Here is a 22,500-nt window from a genome sequence, read left to right on the forward strand (position 1 = left end):
TTCCACACTGTCACAACCCACTGGGTACCGTACCCTAGGCTTCCACACTGTCACAACCCACTGGGTACCGTGCCCTAGGCTTCCACACTATCAAAACCCACTGGGTTTTAAAGGAGACATGGAAGGACAGTGTGAGTTATAGTAGCACAGTGGCAGCAGATTCCCTGGGTAAGTGTGTGTGTGTGTGTGTGTGTGTGTGTGTGTGTGTGTGTGTGTGTGTGTGTGTGTGTGTATGTGTGTGTGTATGTGTGTGTGTGTGTGTATGTGTGTGTGTGTGTGTGTGCGCGCACTTGTGTGCATGCGTGCTATCCACACCTGTGTGTAGACGAGAGGAATGCCAACCCAGTCATAACCAAAGAGAGTGGAGCACCAAGTCCTAAATGTGTTCATCTCCTAGAGAACGAGAGAGAGAGAGAGAGAGAGAGAGAGAGAGAGAGAGAGAGAGAGAGAAGACAGAAGACAGAGCATGGGGTTGTACTGAGTTTGCCTTTGCAGCTATTTACAAGTACACACACACACAGAGGGCTATTTTGATAGGCAGACGTGCTCACAGCAACATGATCCAGACCCTTTTTAGGATCAAGGTAGTATTAATAGATTAGACAGGCTCAGAGTTTAGCATAGTGTTAGTGAGGGTCAATGCGGCAATATATCATTGCATTTCATATCTATTTTCACTATTAAAGGAGCTGTAATTTAACAATATTTAAGTCCAAGTCTATAATTTTACTCCTTGTAAGGATGTCTCTCACTCAGCATGCCTTGGGTTTAGCAGACAGTCTTGGACTAGTCATCTCTTCCATGACCTGTCCTCAAGGTATCAAGTAGCCTGTCGGCTGTTTTTAGGATCGTATTCATCCTTCCTGGATTAAAGGTCGTAACAGTTTGGTTCGACCCCTGACCTACAGCTCCCAGGATACAGAGGATGGAGTCTCTGTGTCCAGAATGACATCTGTCTCTCTCTCTGTTTACTGTGACGGGTATGTCCCGGTCCTGTTTACTGTGACGGGTATGTCCCGGTCCTGTTTACTGTGACGGGTATGTCCCGGTCCTGTTTACTGTGACGGGTATGTCCCGGTCCTGTTTACTGTGACGGGTATGTCCCGGTCCTGTTTACTGTGACGGGTATGTCCCGGTCCTGTTTACTGTGACGGGTATGTCCCGGTCCTGTTTACTGTGACGGGTATGTCCCGGGTATGTCCCGGTCCTGTTTACTGTGACGGATATGTCCCGGTCCTGTTTACTGTGACGGGTATGTCCCGGTCCTGTTTACTGTGACGGGTATGTCCCGGTCCTGTTTACTGTGACGGGTATGTCCCGGTCCCAAATTGCTCCCTTCCCCTTCCCCTTGGCCCTATCTGTCTAACGTTAGTAGATCTGAAAGGTCGGTATAACCATCTTAGTGGTAGAGCTCCCATCATATTGTGTACTCCTTACAGATGTGCTAACATCAAAGGGTTAGATAGGGGTTGATTTTGGACTGGCAAGCTACTGTCAAGCTATGTCATACTGCTGTCATACATTGAGTGTGGTCTGCAGGTCCATGCTATCCTGGATGTGTCCCCTGTGTCTCCCATGATTCAGGGCCAAAATGGAGTCAATCTCCTCTATTTAGAGCCGGAATAGACTCTGTGTTTCCTCTCTTTACTGGTATATCTCTGCTTTGCTCAGGTAACTGCCATACTCACGTTGAGGATGGTCTGGAGGTCCACATGGTCCAGTCTACAACCTCTGCAGAACACAGGATTCAGAGCCAAAATGTCTCCTCTGTTTCCTGTGGCAGGTATACTATATCTATCTATACCTGTTGAAGCTACTGCCATACTCACGTTGAGGATGGTCTGCAGGTCCACACTGTCCTTTATGCGCCCCTCCGTCCTAGCCTTGGATGCCATGTTAGTAAACCACACCACAGGGATCCAGTACTTGAGGTGGGGAGACTTGACAGCATCAAAGATCTTCCTCTCTTCTGGAGTCATGAAGCCTGCAGAGAGGAGGAGAAGGAGGAGGAGGGGGAGGAAGAGAGGGAGGATGAGGAGGAGGAGGAGGAGGAGGAGGAGGAGGAGGAGGAGAGGGAAGAGGAGGAGGGGGAGGAGGGGGAGGAGGAGGATGGGGAGGAGGATGGAGAGGAGGATGGGGAGGAGGATGGAGAGGAGGATGGGGAGGAGGATGGAGAGGATGGAGAGGTGTAAGTGTGTAATGGATACAGCAGTACTAGGAGAATCATAAGGGTTAGAGGAAACAAGGCTTTTATTAGGTCTAATTGAATCACTGAATCATAATGATTTGGCTGATTCTGGGTAGTCAAAAGAAACTGAAGAAGCAAATGAAAAGAGCTATGGGCCTTGAAGGTCCAGTTACAGATCCTTGTTGAACTCTCACATGTCAAGCATCCTCTTTACCAATTAAACATTTATGGAAAATATGGGAAAAGCATGGAAGGCACCAAATATCGTTTCAAACTGAAGGTTGAGAGAACACTCTTGATCTGAATCAAACCCGTAAACCAAACCTGGTCGACCTTTGACCCCACCTATGTGTATTCTATTGGGGTCAGGTAAGGCTCAAGTGGAGGTCATTGAGGTACCTGCTTCCATCCACTTGGTCCATGACGTTATGTACAGCGTCTATCTGTCAATATGATTTTTTTACCCATGACCCCATCTATTTGCATTCCATTATTCCCTTGGGGGTCGTACCTGCCTCCACCACATGCTCCATGGTGGGGAACCTCTTACAGACGGCGGTGCTGACGGAGCGGAAGATGAGCAGCGAGGTGAGGTTGACGTAGCGCATCAGTGTGCGTCGGAGGAGGCGACCCTGCTCGTCGTGACCGTGAACACAGCTGGAGACCAGGAACATGAGACGGTCGGGCCAAGGCAGATTCACAAACTGGTTCCACCAGCGGTTCACCACCAGGGTCACATAGAAACCTGCAGGGAGGAGGATAGGAGGATAGGAGGAGATATCAAGATAATCTACAACAGGGCTCTCCAACCTTGTTCCTGGAGAGATAACCCTCCTGTAGGTTTTAACTCCAACCCTGTTCCTGGAGAGATACCCTCCTGTAGGTTTTAACTCCAACCTTGTTCCTGGAGAGATAACCCTCCTGTAGGTTTTAACTCCAACCCTGTTCCTGGAGAGATAACCTCCTGTAGGTTTTAACTCCAACCCTGTTCCTGGAGAGATACCCTCCTGTAGGTTTTAACTCCAACCTTGTTCCTGGAGAGAGGTTTTAACTCCAATCCTGTGAAAAACTACAGGATGGTAGCTCTCCAGGAACAGGGTTGGAAAGCCCTGATCTACAGTAAGTCTAAACAGTATTTTGTCAGGTATGCCTACAGTAGAAACCAAGGATGAGGTTTGGGTTGAGAAGGGCTGCTTCTGAAATGGCATTTCATTTCCTACATAGTGCAGTACTTTTGAGGCTACTTTTGAGCCTCAAGCTCAACACACAAAATTGACCCTAGATCATTGTCTAGGGCAACTTCATCCCAGTCCTTACCAATATTTTATTGACATAAACTGAGATATGTAAATGTCATGAAAGCCACTTTGTACAATTCACACAGAAACACAACATTAAGCAACAATCTGATATGCCATGCAAAGCACTCTAGCACCCAAGCAAACCAACAAACCCAACAATGTCCCACTTTCCCTGCTTTGGGTCGACTCCTAATGATTTCCTTCCATTAACTCAATCACCAGTTCATTTCCCCCACTGGAACCAGTGTATGTCTGAGAGCTTCTGTTGAAAAATCACTATCATTAGTCTGTTGCCTGGCACTGTTGAGGATTAGTTGGGTTAATTTGGTTGGATAGTAGAAAGCAAGTCAGACAGTTGTCGCAGTGTGTGTGTGTGTGTGTGTGTGTGTGTGTGTGTGTGTGTGGTGATCGAGAAAGAGAGAGAGAGGACAGTGAGGGCAGTGGCAAGTCTAGTATTGCACTGTTGTCATTCCGTTTTTAGATGGCTGATACAGGTGGGTGGGTGCTACACATTTACCTGACGACTCAAACTGAATTCTTATTCGCTACATCATTGGGGAGAGGAAACTAACGTCAGTGGGCGTGGCGTAGCGTTTGGCTGGAGCGAAGAGTTCGGGTAGCCAGGCAAGCTACACATGGGGTTGTGGATGAGGTGAATTTCCCACTTAAATTGTAAAGCACTTTCAGCACATCTGGAAAGCACCATACAGTACTCAGGTAGCAATAGGCATTCTCATCTCAGCACAGAGCTAGTAGCTCATAGTGTTTATACGCTATGTGGACTATCAACTGCTCAGCAAGCACGCACACACGTCAATCAGCATTGTTTGTCCTGACTTACCAAGCACAAACGTGACTGGGATCTGTTCAGCATACTTGTTACAGTGAATAGCCAACTTTTCAAAGAAACGCTTTTCAGGGTCTGAGAGAGCAAGTCTAGAAAGATAGATAGATAGATAGATAGATATGTTAATTAATTAAGGAACATTAGAGATTTGTTCACGTGCAATTATTGATATATCACAACGATAAGAATCAATTACAGACCCATCACACAAAGTCAAATCAAAGGCTCATATTACACATTTTCATTTGTATTCACAGTTATAAACAGATTATAAACAGACAATAGATCATGTTATAGATTATACATAAACAAATAACATTAAAAAAAAGGAAAAACCCTTAATAGCTTCATATTATGCGTACCTGTAAACGAGGCTCACCAGGGTATATAAAAGCACAAAGACTATAAACTCCCGATAAAGCAGCTTATAGATGCTGCCTCTCCATCGCAGTAGAAGTCTATGGAAACCGAAGAACGTGGCGTTGGCTACTTTGCTGGAATAAGTCACCGTCATCTTCTTTCAATCACTGCAGAAAAAACTACCTAGTCATCAAATGTACACTTAGTTGACAGACACTCTCGTTGTCCTTACCGGTTGTGAATATAGCTGACTTTCAATTGATATCTAAAACATTGTGCTGCAGTAGGGCTACTCTCTCAAGGCAAGCTGTCATGGCACAATAATAACCTGTCAAACGACAAAATAACTGTTATTGCCACGTTACACGCCCACAGTAGATAAGAAATAACGTTATTAAAAACAATAATAAAAGTATACATATTCCACACATACCTTTTGTACCAATCTGAATCACATTGCGTGTTGGTTCTTTAGGTGTAATATAGTGTATTCCTGAACGGTGGGTCAAGACTGAGCAATCATCAGGTGACCGCCCTGGACACATTTAGCTGGTTGTCTGTCTGTCTGTCTGTCTGTCCGTCTGTCTGTCTGTCAGTCCAGCTGTCAGTGTGCTCCTGGCTATGGCCGTGGCAGGGCAAGATGCGCACTATGCCATGGCTGTCTGTCTGTCAGTCAGTCCAGCTGTCAGTGTGCTCCTGGCTATGGCCGTGGCAGGGCAAGATGCGCACTATGCCATGGCGGTGCAATAAACACACAATCATCTGCTGATGTAGAGAGAGACTACCCCTGCGTGTCTAAGGCTTTTGATACAACATGCCTATACAGCCTACAAGCTCCTAGATATTTTGAATAAAATAATCAATGGGAAAATCTTTGGGATATAATTTTTTTTGGAATATTATTATTATTATATATATATTTTTTTTTTCAACATATTTTGATAGAAAAAGCCTCATAAATATTTGGTTTATAGTAGTGCATATGAATGCAGGAATGTAGAAATTGAAATGTCAAAGGCTTATTATAGTTTCTCGAATGTATCTCATCCATTTTGCATTATTCATTTGCTATCAATATCATTCAGAACATGTGATCTAAAACTGTGTCTATGGACGGCGCTGTTGTACAAATTATCAGGGCAAACAATAAAGCAGGCTCTCAGAAATGCGTTCATCTATCTGGTTGAACACGCACCCATCTGTTATCAATAGATGTGTATGTTAGGGCCTATAAGTCTATCAATGGGCCTCTATTGGCTTATCGATATATATCTTACATCAGGAGGAAACTCACATTTTCATTGTGAAGTATATAACTCTTGGCGCATGAATTGCATGCAATATCACAATCAAACAGTCGGATACAATGTTGCAGCTTGTACATTTAGATACAATGTTGCGATCACAGAATGTATTATCTATCGTCCGCTTGCCGTCAAAGGTGAAAATGAGATGCGATACCGGCTTTGCGCATGCGCCGCTGTGAGGTTGTCGGTTCACTTCACGTCCATGCTCTGTTCCCACCCAACCAGCAGAGAAGAAAAGAGCAGGTGAGAGGATGATCGGATGTTGTTGGCATAACTAAACTGATGATATTCGTCAAACCGACACTTCATGCACGGCGAAACGGGAGGTTACTGGCGACAGGTAGCGAGAGCACGTCGTGGCAGTTGGGTTTATTGCACTGTGTTCACTTTCGGGAGTGTTTTATTCGGCAGAAACAGCAGGCGTCGAGAGAGGGGTGAGTTGACAGCTTGCAGACTGTAGCTAGGTTAGCTAAAGCGCTAGCCAGCTGGCTGACTGACTGGCTGTCTTGCTTGTTTCATCGTCTTAAACAACGATATAGTCCAAGGACATTGTGCATAGAGTTGTATGTTTTGATACAATTTTAAATCAATGGTATTTGTTTGGCATACATTTTAAAGTGAAAAATTGGAGTCAGCGTAATTCCTTTACCATGGAATTGCCCACTTGCAATCCATCGGGTATTAGCACATAAACTTGACAGCTATAGCTAGCTTGAATTCATTATCCATGGTGCATTTTGTTGAAGCCTTTATGCCATCAGATTAGTTCGTGTTTGTACACGTTTTTTTATTTGACATTGAACAGTCCACCAAATATGCATAGATTACAACCAAGCCGTGTCTACAAGGAGGCACATAATGAGTATTGTAAGGTTTCACTCATGTTCAGCCTTGAATATTTATATGGTCATTCAATGCAGCAGTCAAACATGGATGGTTTGGAGCAAAAGTCTACTGTGATTTTGTTAGAAACATCTCTCCCCATCCCTCATAGGCCCAAAGGGGAGGTGGGAATGAGGAGAGGGGAGGAGGAATGAGGAGAGGGGAGGTGGGAATGAGGAGAGGGGAGGAGGAATGGTCGAAAGGAGAGCAGGGGAGGCAGTGAATCGATGCCCTGTACAGGTCAGGCCAGGCATTGTGCTGAGCTACTGTGCTGAAGGGACGTATATTCACAGCAGCTTGATTGTCACTTTTGATTCTAGTATTACAACACACACACGAAATCAAATCTTTAACGTATTGGTCACATACCCAGTTTTACAGCAGGTATATAAAAGGTGCAGCGAAATGCTCGCGGTAGCTCCCTCAACAATGCAGAACATTCATCAATAATCAGGAATAACAATGTAATAGAAAAAGGTAGCATGCATATTAATAATGGACTTCACACTGGATTTACCAATATAAAGTAGTGGAATCAATAGTAGACTGTGTAATAGAACAGCAGCGTTGACTGTGTGTGTGTGTGTGTGTATGTGTGTATGTGTGTGTGTGTGTGTGTGTGTTTATGGGTGTTTGTTTGTAAGGCTTGGATGTGTGGGCAGTCAGTGCATATAGTCTCTAAGGTGCAGGTCTGTGCAGGGAGAAGGCTAGGTTGAGCTTTTCAGCAGTCTGATGGCCTGGTGGTCGAAGCTGTCTTCGAGCCTGTTGTGCCGAGACCCGATACTCCGCGACCGCTTGCCGGATGGTAACAGAGCGAACAGTCCGTGGGGCTCGGGCGACTGGAGTCCTTGACGATCTTTCGGGCCTTCCTCAGACACCGCCTGGTGTAGATGTTCTGGAGGGCAGGGAGCTCGCCCCCCCCCCCCAGAGGGCCCATGCCGAATTTCTTCAGGCGCCTGAGGTTGAAGAGGTGCTGCTGTGCCTTCTTCACCACGGTGGTGGTGGGATTGGACCATGTCAGGTCCTCAGTGATGTGCACGCCGAGGAACATGAACCTTTTGACCCTCTCCACTGCAGCCCCGTCGATGACAAAAGGGGCTCCTCCCCCTGTTTCCTGTAGTCCACCATCAGCTCCTTGGTTTTGCTGACGTTGAGGGAGAGGCTGTTTCCCCGGCAACACTATGCCAGGGCTCTAACCTCCTCCCAGTCGGCTGTCTCGTCGCCGTCGACGATCAGGCAAACTTAATGATGGTGTTGGAGTCATGTGTGGCCACGCAGTCGTGGGTGAACAGGGAGTACAGGAGTGGGCTGAGTACACACCCAACAGGGGCCCCCCAACACACACACACACACACACACACACACACAAATCAATTAGCCGAATGTAGACTCTGCATTCTCTCATATGGTTCATTAATATGAAATGCCAATGCCATAAATAAATCCATGTGTAGATGTATTTGGTTGTCAGGGACACACTCAGCTCTATGGATGGTTTTAGCGCACGATCACCAAAACTAAAGCAGAGACTACTAGGCTTATTGCTTTGAAGACTCGTATGGGAAACCCTCTGTTGATCTGGCTTCACATCAGGTAAGCTATGTCCTGCTGACCTATGTGCATACTGCATAGCGGGAATTACGGGGGGCCAGGGGGGGGGGCTCAACCCTCCTGAATGAGAGATGAGCCCCCTTAAATACTACAAAACTCAAACTTTGGTTGGGGTCTCTAAATAATGCTAAGTTAACCATTCTCCTTTTAATCCTTAAGAGTCTATTGACCCGTGCGTCAATCTAAATACCATAATAAAAAACATTCCCATCAAAATCCATCAGTTTAAACTAGAGACGTCTGTTTTGGAAGGTGGCCGAGCAACAGCGGTGTTTGTCAGACCATGAGACATCCCGAAAATCGGTCTTCTCACGAAAAACGTCTGTACGTCCGAAAGGTTTGGCCTAAAAAAAACTAATATGACCACTCTATGGATTGATTTGACTCTTGCGAACACGGTGACGTTCTCCGGCTTGCTCTGCAACCCCGACAAGCCCCCACGGGACTCGTCTGAAGTCGGTACCGCCGATGAACCAACTTCTGTCTGTAGCGTCCAAACTGGCTACAAACTGATATGACCCCACTATGGAAAGGGGAGACTCTCACCAACACGATGGTGTTCTCTGTTTTGCTCTGTGTAAGTGTCACGGGACTCGTCTGAAGGTAACAAGGTAGCGGTTAAAAAAATGAATGGAAGTATGGAGGTAGTTTTGTGCCAACAAAAAAAAGGGGTTAAATATGTGTCCAAAATAAATAAATATTAAAACGAACACACCCACCTGTTTCAGCCCCTTTTCATGTGTCCCAAAATGTCATTTTGTCAGCAAGACACATCAATTATTTCAGGCTACAAGAGTGTAGACCTAATGAAAAATGGCTATAGCCTATAGCCGTGGACAGATCCTGTCCTGTCTGGGCCTATAGCCATGGAGGGCTCCTGTCCTGTCCTGTCTGGGCCTATAGCCATGGCGAGCTCCCGTCCTGTCCTGTCTGGGCCTATAGCCATGGCGAGCTCCTGTCCTGTCCTGTCCTGTCTGGGCCTATAGCCATGGAGAGCTCTTGTCCTGTCTGGGCCTATAGCCATGGAGGGCTCCTGTCCTGTCCTGTCTGGGCCTATAGCCATGGAGGGCTCCTGTCCTGTCCTGTCTGAGCCTATAGCCATGGAGAGCTCCTGTCCTGTCCTGTCCTGTCTGGGCCTATAGCCATGGAGGGCTCTTGTCCTGTCCTGTCTGGGCCTATAGCCATGGAGGGCTCCTGTCCTGTCCTGTCCTGTCTGGGCCTATAGCCATGGAGGGCTCCTGTCCTGTCTGGGCCTATAGCCATGGAGGGCTCCTGTCCTGTCCTGTCTGTTCCTATAGCCATGGAGTGCTCCTGTCCTGTCCTGTCTGGGCCTATAGCCATGGAGGGCTCCTGTCCTGTCCTGTCTGGGCCTATAGCCATGGAGGGCTCCTGTCCAGTCCTGTCCTGTCTGGGCCTATAGCCATGGAGGGCTCCTGTCCTGTCCTGTCTGGGCCTATAGCCATGGTGGGCTCCTGTCCTGTCTGGGCCTATATCCATGGTGGGCTCCTGTCCTGTCCTGTCTGGGCCTATAGCCATGGAGAGCTCCTGTCCTGTCCTGTCTGGGCCTATAGCCATGGAGGGCTCCTGTCCTGTCCTGTCTGGGCCTATAGCCATGGAGGGCTCCTGTCCTGTCCTGTCTGGGCCTATAGCCATGGTGGGCTCCTGTCCTGTCCTGTCTGGGCCTATAGCCATGGAGAGCTCCTGTCCTGTCCTGTCCTGTCTGGGCCTATAGCCATGGAGAGCTCCTGTCCTGTCCTGTCTGGGCCTATAGCCATGGAGGGCTCCTGTCCTGTCCTGTCCTGTCCTGTCTGGGCCTATAGCCATGGAGAGCTCCTGTCCTGTCCTGTCCTGTCTGGGCCTATAGCCATGGAGAGCTCCTGTCCTGTCCTGTCCTGTCTGGGCCTATAGCCATGGAGAGCTCCTGTCCTATCCTGTCCTGTCTGGGCCTATAGCCATGGAGAGCTCCTGTCCTGTCCTGTCCTGTCTGGGCCTATAGCCATGGAGAGCTCCTGTCCTGTCCTGTCCTGTCTGGGCCTATAGCCATGGAGAGCTCCTGTCCTGTCCTGTCCTGTCCTGTCTGGGCCTATAGCCATGGAGGGCTCCTGTCCTGTCCTGTCCTGTCCTGTCTGGGCCTATAGCCATGGAGAGCTCCTGTCCTGTCCTGTCCTGTCCTGTCTGGGCCTATAGCCATGGAGAGCTCCTGTCCTGTCCTGTCCTGTCCTGTCTGGGCCTATAGCCATGGAGAGCTCCTGTCCTGTCCTGTCCTGTCTGGGCCTATAGCCATGGAGAGCTCCTGTCCTGTCCTGTCCTGTCCTGTCTGGGCCTATAGCCATGGAGAGCTCCTGTCCTGTCCTGTCTGGGCCTATAGCCATGGAGGGCTCCTGTCCTGTCCTGTCTGGGCCTATAGCCATGGAGAGCTCCTGTCCTGTCCTGTCTGGGCCTATAGCCATGGAGGGCTCCTGTCCTGTCCTGTCCTGTCTGGGCCTATAGCCATGGAGAGCTCCTGTCCTGTCCTGTCTGGGCCTATAGCCATGGAGGGCTCCTGTCCTGTCCTGTCCTGTCCTGTCTGGGCCTATAGCCATGGAGGGCTCCTGTCCTGTCCTGTCCTGTCTGGGCCTATAGCCATGGAGAGCTCCTGTCCTGTCCTGTCCTGTCTGGGCCTATAGCCATGGAGGGCTCCTGTCCTGTCCTGTCCTGTCCTGTCCTGTCCTGTCTGGGCCTATAGCCATGGAGGGCTCCTGTCCTGTCCTGTCCTGTCCTGTCTGGGCCTATAGCCATGGAGGGCTCCTGTCCTGTCCTGTCCTGTCTGGGCCTATAGCCATGGAGAGCTCGTTGTTGTTGCACTCTGCTACCTATGGAAGCCTAAACCCACAACTTGGCAAGTGTTGTGTTGACTCACCCTTCAGTATCAGCAAGCAGCATAGCCTCCCTCCCTCCCTCCCTCCCTCCCTCCCCCCTCCCTCCCTCCCTCCCTCCAGACTAACCTTTTCCCCTGGTGCCACTAAGACATTCACTTTGCTTTATTAAAACCTGTAATATATTACTGAGATACGTTGTTTCATCATCTTTTCATGTTGTGATTCTAAATATTTTAATGTGCAACCTAATCCAGTGATTGTCATGCATTTTGGGTTGACAATTATGCTATTGTTATATTTATATATATTTCAGATTTGTTTTTGTTCAATAGAATATAATTTGCCTGCATCTTTATGTGTGCTAATATCATAGGCTTATTTATTTTGTGATAACTCACCACCTGAGTAAGTGGAAACTCCAAACACATTAGCTAGATCGCTAACTGCATATATAACACCCACTGCTAGTAGCAATGTATTAATCTAACAGTAAATGTTGTTAAAGAACGTTGCAGTTTTAGCCTATCGCCCAATGAGGCCTATGCAATCACAATGGCCAATGCACATTTTGCACGCTCCGTATCTCAAAGCCATATCAAATAAAAATTATACCTACCGAAAGCTGATAACCTCCTTTCTTCAACTGCGACAACAGGATAGCTGTGTTTTCCCTTGGGAAAGGAGAGAGAGTGTCTCGCTGGACACAGCAGCAGGCCCCAGTGAAACAGGTACAGGGGCAGGACACAGCAGCAGGCCCCAGTGAAACAGGTACAGGGGCAGGACACAGCAGCAGGCCCCAGTGAAACAGGTACAGGAGCAGGCAGACATTTTCATTACAGCAATCATGTACTTTACTATTTGACCAAATCATGGTTTTAGCCTCCTAATAAATAGGATGTTTTGAGTGAGGTGACCGGGTAGAATGTGCAGCTCATACTGATGTGACTAATTAAAAATGTAACTCGGACGCACAGCCAAGTCAAAGGGTCGCAAAATGCAACTAAATGGTCGCCGTCTGGAGCCCTGCCTCCCTCCCTCTATCTCTCTCTCTCCCCCACTTCCTCCCTCCCTCCCTCTATCTCTCTCTCTCCCCCACTTCCTCCCTCCCTCTCCCTCTCTACCTAGCTGCCTCCCTCCCTCCCTCTCCCTCCCTCCCTCCCTCCCTCCCTCCCTCCCTCCATCTCTCTCTCTCCCCCACTTCCTCCCTCCCTCCCTCCCTCTCTACCTAGCTGTGTCCCTCCCTCCATCTCTCTCTCTCCCCCACTTCCTCCCTCCCTCCCTCTCCCTCTCTACCTAGCTGTGTCCCTCCCTCCCTCTCCCTGGTTGTGTGTGAGAATTCATCAGGCTCTCGCTAATATTCACTATTTGTCTTCACGGTTGATTTAAAAAAAAGCAGAAAACCTGGAGACGACCATAAATCTCCCAGCGTGTCAGGGAGCGAGGGATGGAGTGGGAGGAAAGGAGGAGTCTGGGATGGGAGGAATATGAGAGCTCAGCGTCAGACAGCCAGCAGGCCTCACCCCATGTCTGTTTGACATTCAGGGCCTACTAACACTATTTGGATTGTAGACGTTGAACGATGTTGACATTAACTTTGACATATCAACAAGGAAACCTCAATGCAAATGGAGGTTACCTGTGTTTACTTTAGGATCTGTAAGAGATTAACATATTTGAATTGGTTTCGCTGATCAAATCGTGTATCACAGTAACAGACTGTGTGTAGCTTAGGTGTTGTGTTTCAGAGATAAACCTGTAGTTATTAATGTCTCTGTTCTGCTGTGACCTGCTCTGGTCTGTACTGTTCTTCTCTGACCTGCTCTGGTCTGTACTGTTCTTCTCTGACCTGCTCTGGTCTGTACTGTTCTTCTCTGACCTGCTCTGGTCTGACCTGCTCTGTTCTGCTCTGGTCTGACCTGCTCTGTTCTGCTCTGGTCTGACCTGCTCTGTTCTGCTCTGTTCTGCTCTGGTCTGACCTGCTCTGTTCTGCTCTGGTCTGACCTGGTCTGTTATGCTCTGTTCTGACCTGCTCTGTTCTCCTCTGACCTGCTCTGTTCTTCTCTGACCTGCTCTGTTCTTCTCTGACCTGCTCTGTTCTGCTCTGACCTGCTCTGTTCTTCTCTGACCTGCTCTGTTCTCCTCTGACCTGCTCTGTTCTTCTCTGACCTGCTCTGTTCTTCTCTGACCTGCTCTGTTCTTCTCTGACCTGCTCTGTTCTCCTCTGACCTGCTCTGTTCTCCTCTGACCTGCTCTGTTCTTCTCTGACCTGCTCTGTTCTGCTCTGACCTGCTCTGTTCTTCTCTGACCTGCTCTGTTCTTCTCTGACCTGCTCTGTTCTGCTCTGACCTGCTCTGTTCTTCTCTGACCTGCTCTGTTCTGCTCTGTACTGTTCTTCTCTGACCTGATCTGGTCTGTTCTGCTCTATTCTGACCTGCTCTGTTCTTCTCTGACCTGCTCTGGTCTTCTCTGACCTGCTCTGTTCTTCTCTGACCTGATCTGGTCTGACCTGTTCTGACCTGCTCTGTTCTGTTCTGCTCTGTACTGTTCTTCTCTGACCTGCTCTGTTCTTCTCTGACCTGATCTGGTCTGACCTGTTCTGACCTGCTCTGTTCTGTTCTGCTCTGTACTGTTCTTCTCTGACCTGCTATGTTCTGTACTGTTCTGCTCTGTACTGTTCTTCTCTGACCTGCTCTGGTCTGTTCTGCTCTATTCTGACCTGCTCTGTTCTACTCTGAACTGCTCTGTTTAAATTGTTAAATTTTAGTCATTTAGCAGAGGCTCTTATCCAGAGCGACGTGCAGTTAGTGAGTGCATATCCTTTTTTTTTTCTCATACTGGTCCTCCGTGGGAAACGAACCCACAACCCTGGCAGTGCAAGCGCCATGCTCTACCAACTGAGCTACTGGGGACTGTTCCTCTCTGACCTGCTCTGTTCCTCTCTGACCTGCTCTGTTCCTCTCTGACCTGCTCTGTTCCTCTCTGACCTGCTCTGTTCCTCTCTGACCTGCTCTGTTCCTCTCTGACCTGCTCTGTTCCTCTCTGACCTGCTCTGTTCCTCTCTGACCTGCTCTGTTCCTCTCTGACCTGCTCTGTTCCTCTCTGACCTGCTCTGTTCTGACCTAACCTGCTCTGTTCTGACCTGCTCTGACCTGCTCTGTTCTGACCTGCTCTGACCTGCTCTGTTCTCCTCTGACCTGCTCTGTTCTGACCTGCTCTGACCTGCTCTGTTCTCCTCTGACCTGCTCTGTTCTGACCTGCTCTGCTCTGTTCTGTTCTGCTCTGCCCTGTTCTGACTTGTTCTGTTGTCTCAGTGTAATGTCTCAGGACATTTAGGCCTAATCATTCTGTGTTCATATCTCTCACACACTCACAGGTTCTATGTAGAGACAATTAGCCAGACCAACTCACAGGTTCTATGTAGAGACAATTAGCCAGACCAACTCACAGGTTCTATGTAGAGACAATTAGCCAGACCAACTCACAGGTTCTATGTATAGACAATTAGCCAGACCAACTCACAGGTTCTATGTAGAGACAATTAGCCAGACCAACTCACAGGTTCTATGTAGAGACAATTAGCCAGACCAACTCACAGGTTCTATGTAGAGACAATTAGCCAGACCAACTCACAGCCAGTATGTATAGACAATTAGCCAGACCAACTCACAGGTTCTATGTAGAGACAATTAGCCAGACCAACTCACAGGTTCTATGTAGAGACAATTAGCCAGACCAACTCACATGTTCTATGTATAGACAATTAGCCAGACCAACTCACAGGTTCTATGTATAGACAATTAGCCAGACCAACTCACAGGTTCTATGTATAGACAATTAGCCAGACCAACTCACAGGTTCTATGTAGAGACAATTAGCCAGACCAACTCACAGGTTCTATGTAGAGACAATTAGCCAGACCAACTCACAGGTTCTATGTATAGACAATTAGCCAGACCAACTCACAGGTTCTATGTAGAGACAATTAGCCAGACCAACTCACAGGTTTTATGTATAGACAATTAGCCAGACCAACTCACAGGTTCTATGTAGAGACAATTAGCCAGACCAACTCACAGGTTCTATGTAGAGACAATTAGCCAGACCAACTCACAGGTTCTATGTAGAGACAATTAGCCAGACCAACTCACAGGTTCTATGTAGAGACAATTAGCCAGACCAACTCACAGCCAGTATGTAGAGACAATTAGCCAGACCAACTCACAGGTTCTATGTATAGACAATTAGCCAGACCAACTCACAGGTTCTATGTAGAGACAATTAGCCAGACCAACTCACAGGTTCTATGTAGAGACAATTAGCCAGACCAACTCACAGGTTCTATGTAGAGACAATTAGCCAGACCAACTCACAGGTTCTATGTAGAGACAATTAGCCAGACCAACTCACAGGTTCTATGTATAGACAATTAGCCAGACCAACTCACAGGTTCTATGTAGAGACAATTAGCCAGACCAACTCACAGGTTCTATGTAGAGACAATTAGCCAGACCAACTCACAGGTTCTATGTATAGACAATTAGCCAGACCAACTCACAGGTTCTATGTAGAGACAATTAGCCAGACCAACTCACAGGTTCTATGTAGAGACAATTAGCCAGACCAACTCACAGGTTCTATGTAGAGACAATTAGCCAGACCAACTCACAGGTTCTATGTAGAGACAATTAGCCAGACCAACTCACAGGTTCTATGTAGAGACAATTAGCCAGACCAACTCACAGGTTCTATGTATAGACAATTAGCCAGACCAACTCACAGGTTCTATGTAGAGACAATTAGCCAGACCAACTCACAGCCGCTATGTATAGACAATTAGCCAGACCAACTCACAGGTTCTATGTATAGACAATTAGCCAGACCAACTCACAGGTTCTATGTAGAGACAATTAGCCAGACCAACTCACAGGTTCTATGTATAGACAATTAGCCAGACCAACTCACAGGTTCTATGTAGAGACAATTAGCCAGACCAACTCACAGGTTCTATGTATAGACAATTAGCCAGACCAACTCACAGGTTCTATGTAGAGACAATTAGCCAGACCAACTCACAGGTTCTATGTATAGACAATTAGCCAGACCAACTCACAGGTTCTATGTAGAGACAATTAGCCAGACCAACTCACAGGTTCTATGTAGAGACAATTAGCCAGACCAACTCACAGGTTCTATGTAGAGACAATTAGCCAGACCAACTCACAGGTTCTATGTAGAGACAATTAGCCAGACCAACTCACAGGTTCTATGTAGAGACAATTAGCCAGACCAACTCACAGGTTCTATGTAGAGACAATTAGCCAGACCAACTCACAGGTTCTATGTATAGACAATTAGCCAGACCAACTCACAGGTTCTATGTAGAGACAATTAGCCAGACCAACTCACAGGTTCTATGTAGAGACAATTAGCCAGACCAACTCACAGGTTCTATGTAGAGACAATTAGCCAGACCAACTCACAGGTTCTATGTAGAGACAATTAGCCAGACCAACTCACAGGTTCTATGTAGAGACAATTAGCCAGACCAACTCACAGGTTCTATGTATAGACAATTAGCCAGACCAACTCACAGGTTCTATGTATAGACAATTAGCCAGACCAACTCACAGGTTCTATGTAGAGACAATTAGCCAGACCAACTCACAGCCAGTATGTATAGACAATTAGCCAGACCAACTCACAGGTTCAATGTAGAGACAATTAGCCAGACCAACTCACAGGTTCTATGTAGAGACAATTAGCCAGACCAACTCACAGGTTCTAGGTTCTATGTAGAGACAATTAGCCAGACCAACTCACAGCCAGTATGTATAGACAATTAGCCAGACCAACTCACAGGTTCTATGTATAGACAATTAGCCAGACCAACTCACAGGTTCTATGTAGAGACAATTAGCCAGACCAACTCACAGGTTCTATGTAGAGACAATTAGCCAGACCAACTCACAGGTTCTATGTAGAGACAATTAGCCAGACCAACTCACAGGTTCTATGTAGAGACAATTAGCCAGACCAACTCACAGGTTCTATGTATAGACAATTAGCCAGACCAACTCACAGGTTCTATGTAGAGACAATTAGCCAGACCAACTCACAGGTTCTATGTAGAGACAATTAGCCAGACCAACTCTTTTGTTCATTCTTTCAGAACAATTAGTCCTTTTTGTAGTACTAGGCCTGTATATCATTTGACTTGTTTTCAGTCTGTGAGCCGACTGCTATTGATGAGGATGATAGATGTAGGTAGCTGCATATTAACTATCCACACTGACCAACATGGAACTGAGTAGATGGTTGAGAGTCTAGTACAACATCTTGTAGTAGTCATCATTATCAACAGAAGGTTGAGAGTCTAGTACAACATCTTGTAGTGGTCATCATTATCAACAGAAGGTTGAGAGTCTAGTACAACATCTTGTAGTAGTCATCATTATCAACAGAAGGTTGAGAGTCTAGTACAACATCTTGTAGTAGTCATCATTATCAACAGAAGGTTGAGAGTCTAGTACAACATCTTGTAGTAGTCATCATTATCAACAGAAGGTTGGGAGTCTAGTACAACATCTTGTAGTAGTCATCATTATCAACAGAAGGTTGAGAGTCTAGTACAACATCTTGTAGTAGTCATCATTATCAACAGATGGTTGAGAGTCTAGTACAACATCTTGTAGTAGTCATCATTATCAACAGAAGGTTGAGAGTCTAGTACAACATCTTGTAGTAGTCATCATTATCAACAGAAGGTTGAGAGTCTAGTACAACATCTTGTAGTAGTCATCATTATCAACAGAAGGTTGAGTCTAGTACAACATCTTGTAGTAGTCATCATTATCAACAGATGGTTGAGAGTCTATTACAACATCTTGTAGTAGTCATCATTATCAACAGAAGGTTGAGAGTCTAGTACAACATCTTGTAGTAGTCATCATTATCAACAGAAGGTTGGGAGTCTAGTACAACATCTTGTAGTAGTCATCATTATCAACAGAAGGTTGAGAGTCTAGTACAACATCTTGTAGTAGTCATCATTATCAACAGAAGGTTGAGAGTCTAGTACAACATCTTGTAGTAGTCATCATTATCAACAGAAGGTTGGGAGTCTAGTACAACATCTTGTAGTAGTCATCATTATCAACAGAAGGTTGGGAGTCTAGTACAACATATTGTAGTAGTCACCATTATCAACAGAAGGTTGAGAGTCTAGTACAACATATTGTAGTAGTCATCATTATCAACAGAAGGTTGAGAGTCTAGTACATCTTGTAGTAGTCATCATTATCAACAGAAGGTTGAGAGTCTAGTACAACATATTGTAGTAGTCATCATTATCAACAGAAGGTTGAGAGTCTAGTACAACATCTTGTAGTAGTCATCATTATCAACAGAAGGTTGAGAGTCTAGTACAACATCTTGTAGTAGTCATCATTATCAACAGAAGGTTGGGAGTCTAGTACAACATCTTGTAGTAGTCATCATTATCAACAGAAGGTTGAGAGTCTAGTACAACATCTTGTAGTAGTCACCATTATCAACAGAAGGTTGGGAGTCTAGTACAACATCTTGTAGTAGTCACCATTATCAACAGAAGGTTGAGAGTCTAGTACAACATCTTGTAGTAGTCATCATTATCAACAGAAGGTTGAGAGTCTAGTACAACATCTTGTAGTAGTCATCATTATCAACAGAAGGTTGGGAGTCTAGTACAACATCTTGTAGTAGTCATCATTATCAACAGAAGGTTGAGAGTCTAGTACAACATCTTGTAGTAGTCATCATTATCAACAGAAGGTTGAGTCTAGTACAACATCTTGTAGTAGTCATCATTATCAACAGAAGGTTGAGAGTCTAGTACAACATCTTGTAGTAGTCATCATTATCAACAGAAGGTTGAGAGTCTAGTACAACATCTTGTAGTAGTCATCATTATCAACAGAAGGTTGAGAGTCTAGTACAACATCTTGTAGTAGTCATCATTATCTGTCCTAATGACCCACTCGTCCTGGTATAATCTGCATTCTCCAGTTGGTAGCAGAGTGGCTTCCCTGCCTTTAGTGTTATCTGTCCTAATGACCCAGTAGTCCTGGTATAATCTGCATTCTCCAGTTGGTAGCAGAGTGGCTTCCCTGCCTTTAGTGTTATCTGTCCTAATGACCCAGTAGTCCTGGTATAATCTGCATTCTCCAGTTGGTAGCAGAGTGGCTTCCCTGCCTTTAGTGTTATCTGTCCTAATGACCCACTAGTCCTGGTATAATCTGCATTCTCCAGTTGGTAGCAGAGTGGCTTCCTGCCTTTAGTGCCGTATTTTCAAGGCCGACCACACAACATTCCCTGGGGTGTGATACTCTGTGTTGCCATGGAGAGGGAGAGAGTATTCCGATAGTGTAAAGGTCTGCCAAGGCGTCAGACTGCTAACTAATTTAGCAGGTAAGCTAAGGACGGGGGACGTGGGGGGGGGGGTTCTGGTGCCTTTCCCCCCCAGCAGTAGGCTCATCCTGGGGGGCACCATCCCTCCCTCCCTCCCTCCATCCTCCACCCAGCAGCACCTGAGCCTGATGAATGTCCAAGGCCAGATAGAGGGGTGTAGGGTTACTGTGGTTCCCTTGGGAACGGAGAGGACAGACTACTGTCTGCTGAGTGGCTGTAGAGGAGGGGCTTTAGCCAGCCAGGGTTCTGTGTCCCAAATGGCACCCTATTCCTTATATAGTGCACTACTTTTGACTAGGGCCCATAGGCCTCAGGTCCAAAGTAGTGCACTATACGGAATAGGGTGTCATTTGGGACGCAATCAAAGTTAGCCTTCTGTCAGTGCAATGTACTGAACGTTGTGGATAGAAATGGCATGAATAGAGCAGACAATGGCATGATGGCTTACTCAACATGTCATAGAGGGATATCTGTTCAGCCTGTGGAATATGTGTCTATCTTAATGTTGTAATGTTATGCCCTACAAAACGGGCCCTAGATGTACTGTAGGCCTAGACTGACTGTACTGCTGCTACTGGGGAAGGACTGACCTGTAGTCCTGTCAGTGGGTCTGCCTTCAGGGCTGGACTGACCTGTAGTCCTGTCAGTGGGTCTGCCTTCAGGACTGACCTGTAGTCCTGTCAGTGGGTCTCCCTTCAGCGCTGGACTGACCTGTAGTCCTGTCAGTGGGTCTGCCTTCAGGACTGACCTGTAGTCCTGTCAGTGGGTCTGCCTTCAGGGCTGGACTGACCTGTAGTCCTGTCAGTGGGTCTGCCTTCAGGGCTGGACTGACCTGTAGTCCTGTCAGTGGGTCTGCCTTCAGGACTGGACTGACCTGTAGTCCTGTCAGTGGGTCTGCCTTCAGGGCAGGACTGACCTGTAGTCCTGTCAGTGGGTCTCCCTTCAGGGCTGGACTGACCTGTAGTCCTGTCAGTGGGTCTCCCTTCAGGGCTGGACTGACCTGTAGTCCTGTCAGTGGGTCTCCCTTCAGGGCTGGACTGACCTGTAGTCCTGTCAGTGGGTCTGCCTTCAGAGCTGGACTGACCTGTAGTCCTGTCAGTGGGTCTCCCTTCAGGGCTGGACTGACCTATAGTCCTGTCAGTGGGTCTGCCTTCAGGGCTAGACTGACCTGTAGTCCTGTCAGTGGGTCTGCCTTCAGGGCAGGACTGACCTGTAGTCCTGTCAGTGGGTCTCCCTTCAGGGCTGACCTGTAGTCCTGTCAGTGGGTCTGCCTTCAGGGCTGGACTGACCTGTAGTCCTGTCAGTGGGTCTCCCTTCAGGGCTGGACTGACCTGTAGTCCTGTCAGTGGGTCTGCCTTCAGGGCTGGACTGACCTGTAGTCCTGTCAGTGGGTCTGCCTTCAGGGCTGGACTGACCTGTAGTCCTGTCAGTGGGTCTGCCTTCAGGACTGACCTGTAGTCCTGTCAGTGGGTCTGCCTTCAGGGCTGGACTGACCTGTAGTCCTGTCAGTGGGTCTCCCTTCAGGGCTGGACTGACCTGTAGTCCTGTCAGTGGGTCTGCCTTCAGGGCTGGACTGACCTGTAGTCCTGTCAGTGGGTCTGCCTTCAGGGCTGGACTGACCTGTAGTCCTGTCAGTGGGTCTGCCTTCAGGACTGACCTGTAGTCCTGTCAGTGGGTCTGCCTTCAGGGCTGGACTGACCTGTAGTCCTGTCAGTGGGTCTCCCTTCAGGGCTGGACTGACCTGTAGTCCTGTCAGTGGGTCTGCCTTCAGGGCTGGACTGACCTGTAGTCCTGTCAGTGGGTCTGCCTTCAGGGCTGGACTGACCTGTAGTCCTGTCAGTGGGTCTGCCTTCAGGGCTGGACTGACCTGTAGTCCTGTCAGTGGGTCTCCCTTCAGGGCTGGACTGACCTGTAGTCCTGTCAGTGGGTCTCCCTTCAGGGCTGGACTGACCTGTAGTCCTGTCAGTGGGTCTCCCTTCAGGGCTGGACTGACCTGTAGTCCTGTCAGTGGGTCTCCCTTCAGGACTGGACTGACCTGTAGTCCTGTCAGTGGGTCTGCCTTCAGGACTGACCTGTAGTCCTGTCAGTGGGTCTGCCTTCAGGACTGACCTGTAGTCCTGTCAGTGGGTCTGCCTTCAGGACTGGACTGACCTGTAGTCCTGTCAGTGGGTCTGCCTTCAGGGCTGGACTGACCTGTAGTCCTGTCAGTGGGTCTCCCTTCAGGGCTGGACTGACCTGTAGTCCTGTCAGTGGGTCTGCCTTCAGGGCTGGACTGACCTGTAGTCCTGTCAGTGGGTCTGCCTTCAGAGCTGGACTGACCTGTAGTCCTGTCAGTGGGTCTGCCTTCAGGGCTGGACTGACCTGTAGTCCTGTCAGTGGGTCTCCCTTCAGGGCTGGACTGACCTGTAGTCCTGTCAGTGGGTCTGCCTTCAGGGCTGGACTGACCTGTAGTCAGAGTGATTGCATACATTTTTCATACTGGCCCCCCGTGGGATTCGAACCCACAACCCTGGCGTTGCAAGCGCCATGCTCTACTAACTGAGCTACACGGGGCCTCTCCTCTCCTCTCAGGATCACGTCTGGAGGAAACCTGGCACTATCCCTACCGTGAAGCATGGTGGTGGCAGCATCATGCTGTGGGGATGTTTTTCAGTGGCAGACTGGGAGACTAGTCAGGATCGAGGGAAAGATGAACGGAGCA

At 47.6% G+C, this 22,500-nt stretch overlaps 1 protein-coding gene across 1 annotated transcript; it reads right to left on the reverse strand.

Moving 5' to 3' along the window:
* Positions 1-315: 315 nt before the first annotated feature.
* LOC311126659 (bestrophin-3-like) lies at positions 316-4,850 on the reverse strand (the record flags this gene model as incomplete). Its single annotated transcript, XM_084200651.1, has 5 exons — positions 316-393; positions 1,830-1,984; positions 2,700-2,933; positions 4,331-4,425; positions 4,699-4,850. Coding segments are annotated over 5 exons (714 nt in total), but the record flags the coding sequence as incomplete, so codon positions are not given.
* Between the last annotated feature and the right edge of the window lie 17,650 nt (positions 4,851-22,500).

The sequence above is a fragment of the Coregonus lavaretus genome, assembly GCF_964263955.1.
Source record: "Coregonus lavaretus genome assembly, contig: HAP1_SCAFFOLD_6078, whole genome shotgun sequence".
Classification (NCBI taxonomy): domain Eukaryota; kingdom Metazoa; phylum Chordata; class Actinopteri; order Salmoniformes; family Salmonidae; genus Coregonus; species Coregonus lavaretus.